General features: G+C 35.5%; 1 protein-coding gene across 1 annotated transcript; it reads left to right on the top strand.

Annotated features, from left to right (window-relative positions):
* Positions 1-351: 351 nt before the first annotated feature.
* LOC133305291 (protein STICHEL-like 2) lies at positions 352-3,904 on the top strand. Its single transcript, XM_061505465.1, has 5 exons — positions 352-1,890; positions 1,967-2,168; positions 2,271-2,477; positions 2,603-2,815; positions 3,345-3,904. The coding sequence occupies exons 1-5, from the start codon at positions 352-354 to the stop codon at positions 3,902-3,904; spliced, it is 2,721 nt and encodes a 906-aa protein (XP_061361449.1).
* Positions 3,905-7,124: the final 3,220 nt, after the last annotated feature.

Here is a 7,124-nt window from a genome sequence, read left to right as displayed (position 1 = left end):
TGTGATGCTTATTTCCCGCTAGAATGGTCTTGCAAAACTCACAATGAGAAAGGAGCTGGCTTTTTTATCCCCATTTTATCATCTTTAGTGTTTTTTATTTCATTACCCTCAAAATTTCATCTTTATGCTTTTTTCTGAATGGACTAAATGATTGCTTTTTTATGCTTATCTTCCGGAATATGGTGGTTTACTACTTTACTGGGTTGTGTGATCCCCCTCTCCTCTTTTTTTCTGTGCCAAATGTGTTTTTTTTCCTGGTTTTTCCTTTGGATGTGTTTGATGTTTTCTTTCTCTTTTAGGTTGGTTTGCACTGTTTGTAGTGGGTTCTGACTATATAAGAGTAAGACAGTAATGGATGGGCGGAGGCATTCTGTGGATATTCCTATTTCTAAAACTCTTGTAGCACTGAGGAGAGTCAGGTCATTGAGGGATCCATCAACTAATGGTATTAGCAAACTCTCTCCTTTGATTGATAATGGACATTGGGAAAATGGTTCGGGTAATGCCATTTCTCTGAGGTTCCTGAGTTCTTCTGATGCATGTGATGCTGAAGATGATGGATTTTTAAGATCAGATAATTTCAGTTTTAAGGGGAGAAGAGAGCAGGGTACTGCTGATTTTGAATTGGATTGTCGTCTGTTGAACTCTAAGATGAACTATGGTGAACTAGTTAACTCTATTCCCGAGCAGCAAGGCATTTCTGGAAATAAATCACCAAGTGAAAGCTGTTGTAGCAACCATGGGGAAATAGGACTAGATTTGGCTTCCATCTTGCCTCCTAGTAGTCATTTGAAGAATGGGGAATCATGCTATTTATCAAATGCCTTATCGAAATTAGGGAGAACAGATCACTCAAAGTCAACCAGAAATTCACTACGCAAGAATCAAGTGAAACCGTCTGAAGTAATGGATGATATTGCAAGCCATGTAAGGAGTCCATGCCTTTCTGTTCGTGATGCTTTCTCAGCACATGTGACTCAAGATGTTGATGTTCTAGATAATCACCATGGATGTGGAATAAGCTGTTGTTGGTCAAAGTCACCGAAGTTTAGAGAATCAAATCATTATTCTGAAGCAGAAGACCTTCCTTTGATATTGCAGCACGTTAATGAGACAGATTTTCATGGACATGGAAGCATGAGAAACATTGGTGGTGAAATTAGTCCAACTTTGGAAACTCCTAGAAGTTTATCCTTGAAATTCAGGCCAAAATCTTTCTGTGATTTGGTGGGACAAAACATGGTAGGAAGGTCTCTTTTGGGTGCCATCTCTAGAGGAAGGATAACATCATTTTATCTCTTCCATGGTCCCCGCGGTACAGGAAAAACCTCTGCGTCCAGGATATTTGCTGCTGCACTGAATTGCCTCACCCTTGAGGAGCAAAGGCCATGTGGTGTATGTAGAGAATGTGTTTTGTTCTTTTCTGGAAGAAGTAAAGATGTTAAGGAAGTGGATTCTTTGAGAATCAATCGTGCAGACAAGGTTAAATCCCTTGTTAAGAATGCATGCCTCCCTCCAGCTTCCTCATGTTTTAAGGTGTACATTATTGATGAGTGCCAATTATTGCATGGTGAAACATGGGCGAGTCTTTTGAATAGCCTAGAGAATGTTTCTCAACATGTGGTTTTTGTGATGATCACTCCTGATCTAGATAAGCTTCCTCGAAGTGCAGTTTCCCGGGCTCAGAGGTATCACTTTGTGAAGATCAAAGATGCTGACATTGCAAGCAGATTAGAAAAAATTTGTGCTGAAGAAGGTCTTTATTTTGAACAATGTGCACTGAACTTTATTGCTGCTAAATCCTGTGGTTCTCTTAGGGATGCAGAAATGATGCTTGATCAGCTGAGTTTGCTTGGTAAAAAAATCACAATTTCCGTAGTCCACGAGCTTGTAAGTTTTCTTGTGCTTTGTTTTGTACATATATATGTGCTCGAGAACTGTCTTCATTATCTTTGTTGTTCTGCAGACTGGGGTCGTTTCTGATGATGAATTACTTGATTTGCTGGACTTGGCTCTGTCATCTGACATATCAAATACAATTATAAGAGCCCGGGAGCTGTTGAGGTCAAGGATAGATCCTTTACAACTTATATCACAGCTGGCAAATCTTATTATGGACATTGTTGCAGGGAAATGTGAACTTGGTGGTTCTAAAATCAGAAAATTTTATGGTAAAAAAACCAGTAAGTGCTTTAAAGTATAATATATCACATCCTTTTTTAGATTTTAGATTTTTATTGCAGTCCATGCTTGTATTTCACCTTGCAAACACCATTCTTCTCTTATCACAGCAGAAGCGGACCTGCAGAAATTAAGTCGTGCATTAAGAATACTTTCTGAGACAGAGAAGCAGTTGAGAATTTCGAAGAATCAAAATACATGGTTCACTGCAGCTCTTCTACAGTTAAGTTCAGTAGAACATTCATCTGTGGATATAAATGATACCAAGTTGTGTATGAAAGCTGCTTCCGATAAAGGTATGTTTGGCTTTTTTCTCTACTTGTTTCTTCCTTTGACGTGTCTGTGGGTTGGAGTTGACAGAATTGGAGTGGTTTGACGATGTTGAAACTTCTATTCTAAACTTGTCTTTAGTTGGGTACAGATGGTGATTTCTGCAGTACATCTTCTACAGAGAGCTTGAAGCATCTTGCTACATGTCAGAGTGATGACAAGTCCTATAGATTAGGAGTGCAAGAAGATCACAAGGGCACATTAGATTCCATATGGTATAAAGCTACAGAGATATGTCAATCTAATAGGCTCAAAACTTTTCTTAGGAAGCATGGAAAGTTGTCTTCAATTTGTTTCAATCAAGGTACATTTTATATTTTTATTTATGGGATTAATGTTTCTCGTGTTGTAAAAGATAATTTTATCTACTACATATATAAAAATGTGTCCGGTCTATTTTTTTTTATCTTCTCTTTACATTGGCCCACATGCCCCCACACATTTTTGTGTACATGAGAAACATTAATCCTTGTATTTATACCCTATTTTTTTCCAGCACTAAATTTCCATTGATCAAATTTTCTTACATCATTGTGAATTACATATTGCACAGAAAAATAAAATTATTCTTTTATATATATTTATGAAGGGAAATAATTATCTCATGATGTTACATGAGATAATTATCTCACGCAATAGAGACAAAGTAGTGAGGTCCACTATTTTTCTTTTTTAAAAAATAGTGGACCCCACACTATCTTGTCTCTATTGCATGAGATGATTATATGATGTAATATGAGATAAATAATAGATCCCATTTCTGAAATGTATCTTCCCTAATATAGTGAGTACTGAGTACCAAGTAATTGAATGGAGAATCGTCAAATGTTCAGGTCTTGCAGTTGCTGAGTTGGAGTTCCACCATCGTGACTATGTAGCTAGGGCTGAGAAATCATGGAAACTGATTGCAAGTAGCCTACAGTTCATATTGGGTTGTAACATTGAGCTCAGGATCAGTTATGTACCTCGTACATCGGATTCTAAGTATGCTAAATTGAAGAGGTCATCTTTTAATTTCTTTAGTTGTTCCCGCAGAATTCTACGGAAGTCCTTATCATCCACTAAACAAGGTAGTGAATCAGATTATACTGATTACACATCCCAAAAGCCCATCATGAAGGATCAAACTCTAACTTGTTACTCTGATTGTGGATCTCGGGTGCCACCACTTGAGTCCTACCATGGAATGGAGGTTGTAACAACTTTGAGAAGTTGTGAAGGGAATTTGTTAAGATCAGGGAAGAGGGAAGTTGTTACTCCAAGGATTTCATGTTCTAGAGTTGATTTTCTCAAGGAGGAGGGATGCAATTATGATCATCTAGCTTCATCAACCCTTGATTTAGATAATCTGTCTAAGTGTTTTCCTCGAACACTCTGGCTTCATAAAAATTAAAAAGGTCTGTTCTTCATATGCATCATAACAGAAGGATTTTGTTTATGGTTCCCCCCAGATGTTCTGAGACTTGTAACTATAATTAATGAACCCTTCGCTTTTGCATTTTGGTCATTATCTTTATGTTATATTGTGCATCCTAGATTCTTAGTGTTAGGCTGTAATCTTTGCGAACTTAATAGCGCCAGTGCCACTGTTTTATTTGCTAATATTTTTAACAATAAAGTTATACAGGATCTATGTTGCACCGACACACGACACGAGATACGATACGACACGACATTTCGACCTGTTAATTTAAAAAAATGTTAAATTCTGATACGTTAGAACACGTTTTGATATTATATAATATTTTTAATTTATGTAATGTATATTATATTTAGTATTCAATAATTTAACAAAAAAATAAAGCTAAACTTATAATACTCATCAATTTTGCAAAGAAACATAATATATCCCAAATGTTTATATTAAACTCAATAAAATCGTAATTGTAATATAACGAATCTAATAGTTAAAACTCAAAATGCAACTCAACGTAACCTTTGAATCTTTTTTGAGTCTTTGCAATGAGTATTGGAGTGTCGGGGAGTGTCGGATACGACACGTCAGAATTTTTGAAGTGTCGGTGCTTCATAGTACATTATTACCTAGGATAATTTGATATAACATAATAAGCTGAAATCTACGCTCAATTCGATTCGATCTCGTACATTCTTTTTCTTTAAAATTCAAACTATTTTTGTATTATTGTAAAAATATGGATGACTTAAACTATATTACCGCCGTTAAATCATGTTACCGTTAGTAGTAACGGTACAATTATGGATAACGTTACTGTTGGCAGTAACAGTGTAACTATCTCTTATTCATGATTATGTAACCACCGCACTAATGGATCCTTACTCCCTTATTCATGGTTGTAATCTTATATATTTACATTGTTTGTCTTAGATTATATAGCTGAATGAGAACTATATTTCTGCCCTACTTCTTGCTGTCTCCCCTCTTCCATTTCTCCTTTTATTTTATGGGTTTTATAAGAGTTATGTTGTAGGAAAAGTGATTGTGTAATGTTATAGAGATTCGTTTTGCGTGCCTTAATTTTTTATTTATTTTTTTGTTTTAAAAAGTGTGAACCCCACAAAATATTGTGAGTGTAGAAAAATTTATTGTGTTATGTTAAAGGATAAAATGAAAACCCTTATTTTATAATACGTTATCAGGAACGATAGTCTTTTCCATACCAAAGAGATATTTTATTTTATTTTAGCAATTAAAGTTTCCATTTTTTTTAATCGAAAGCCACAGATCACAGACATCATAAAAAAAAAATCATCGAAAAAGATGAGAGAGAATGTTTTTCATCAACCTCCGAAGATAACTATCGATCGTCTCTTTTGGATCTTGTGAGGGCCAAACCACTGAATCGTGGTCGTCATCAGACCCAAACCTGCACCTGGTTGCCGGGTCTCGATTATGGGTCGAATCACATGGAGTTCCAAGCTCCGTTCCCAAATCAGGTCCATGATCTCTTATTAATTGTATTTCTCTTATCAACTTCATTTCTTTGATTATTTTGAGGTTTAATATGGTTTGCATTACTCATGGGTATGTGTTTGTTTTGCTGCATCTTTTAAAAAATAATAATTTTCCCTCTGGTGCCTCTGATGCGGAAGAACTGAAGATGAGTACCTTTGTTCTTTGTTGGATTATTTGCATCTCTGTTCGAAAAATACTGTTATGATTGTATTTCTATTTGAATGCTAATTTTTTTTTATTCTCATGCATATATTTGTACTTTCCTAATTTGTTAATTACAATTTATTTATGGAGTTTTAGTTTGTCCTTTAACATGACCAGAAAAACTTTCCTATACACACAATATTTTGTGGGGCCCATACTTTTTATGGCACGCAAAACGAATCTCTATAACATTACACAATCACTTTTCCTACAACATAACTCTTGTAAAACTCATTATTTATTTAAAGTAAGAATTATGAAACATACGTGAGCATTTTTTTTTTCCTTTTATGCTGGGTTTGAGCGTTTTTTCCTTATGTTGGGTTTGCCGTATATTTCCTTAAGGGTAATATGTAGGTTTTTTTTTTAATTGATAAACTTAGTATTACTTTTGCTTGAAATTATTTAGATTATTATGTGACATTTGAATGAACAGTCATATCATCCTAATATAATAGTCTCTACCATCTAAGTATCAAAAGATATTTGAAAAATAAAAATTATATATTCTTCAACTCCTCTTGAAGTGGCCGTGAATGCTTGAAAATCATTATTGGGTATTTGAAAATTATATATTCTAGTTGTTGCACATGCAATGAATGTTAAAATCTTGTATGACTATTACCATAAATGTTAATATTTTTCTTATTTTTATTGTGTTTTGATTCTTGATTAGTAATCATTTTCCTTTTATTTAAACTTGAATACCATCATGAGTTGTAATAGTCATGAATTTTTGTGAATTGACATCTGATCGGAACAGATAATTATAACTGGGTCGATCATGTGATTTTCCTCTACACAAAGGCCTGGAACCTCCTTGGGTCAGAGCATCTTGCAGTTTGGAGTTTGGAGCAGCTTTAACCCATGGGTCTTCTATGGAATGCGATGGGGGGTGTACCTACAAAACACTCTGACGCTCAAGTCAGTTATGGTTCAAGCAGGTTTAATTATGTAGGAGAAGATACATACCTTAGTGTTAATAGGTATGTATTTATAGTGGAGAGATGAGCAGCTTGGGGAGATGTTACTTAGTGATCAGGTTTGCTTTTGTCTTGGAGGCAAAGTAATAGAGCTGCCATGTTTAATGTTGAGGAGCTTTGATGAGATAAGGCCATTAATATTATGCAGCTTGATGGCTGTCATGGGCGTCGGAGTGTTTTGCAGGTACACCCTCCATCGCATTCCATAGAAGACCCATGGGTTAAAGCTGCTCCAAACTCCAAACTGCAAGATGCTCTGACCCAAGGAGGTTTAATTATGTAGGAGAAGATACATACCTTAGTGTTAATAGGTATGTATTTATAGTGGAGAGATGAGCAGCTTGGGGAGATGTTACTTAGTAATCAGGTTTGCTTTTGTCTTGTAGGCAAAGTAATAGAGCTGCCATGTTTAATGTTGAGGAGCTTTGATGAGATAAGGCCATTAATATTATGCAGCTTGATGGCTGTCATGGTGCTTTTAATATTATGGA

This window comes from Gastrolobium bilobum, unplaced genomic scaffold (assembly GCF_033153095.1).
Source record: "Gastrolobium bilobum isolate Gb01-03AN ecotype WA unplaced genomic scaffold, APGP_CSIRO_Gbil_v1 utg44380, whole genome shotgun sequence".
NCBI classification, from domain to species: domain Eukaryota; kingdom Viridiplantae; phylum Streptophyta; class Magnoliopsida; order Fabales; family Fabaceae; genus Gastrolobium; species Gastrolobium bilobum.
This window is presented reverse-complemented; position numbering and strand designations above follow the sequence as displayed.

Excerpts from the sequence above, each read along its gene's own strand:
- LOC133305291 (XM_061505465.1), top strand. The coding sequence starts at position 352 with ATGGATGGGCGGAGGCATTCTGTGGATATTCCTATTTCTAAAACTCTT. Across the intron at positions 2,169-2,270 it reads TTCTAAAATCAGAAAATTTT|ACCATTCTTCTCTTATCACA; the intron begins ATGGTAAAAAAA and ends CACCTTGCAAAC. Across the intron at positions 2,816-3,344 it reads TTCAATTTGTTTCAATCAAG|GTCTTGCAGTTGCTGAGTTG; the intron begins GTACATTTTATA and ends TCAAATGTTCAG.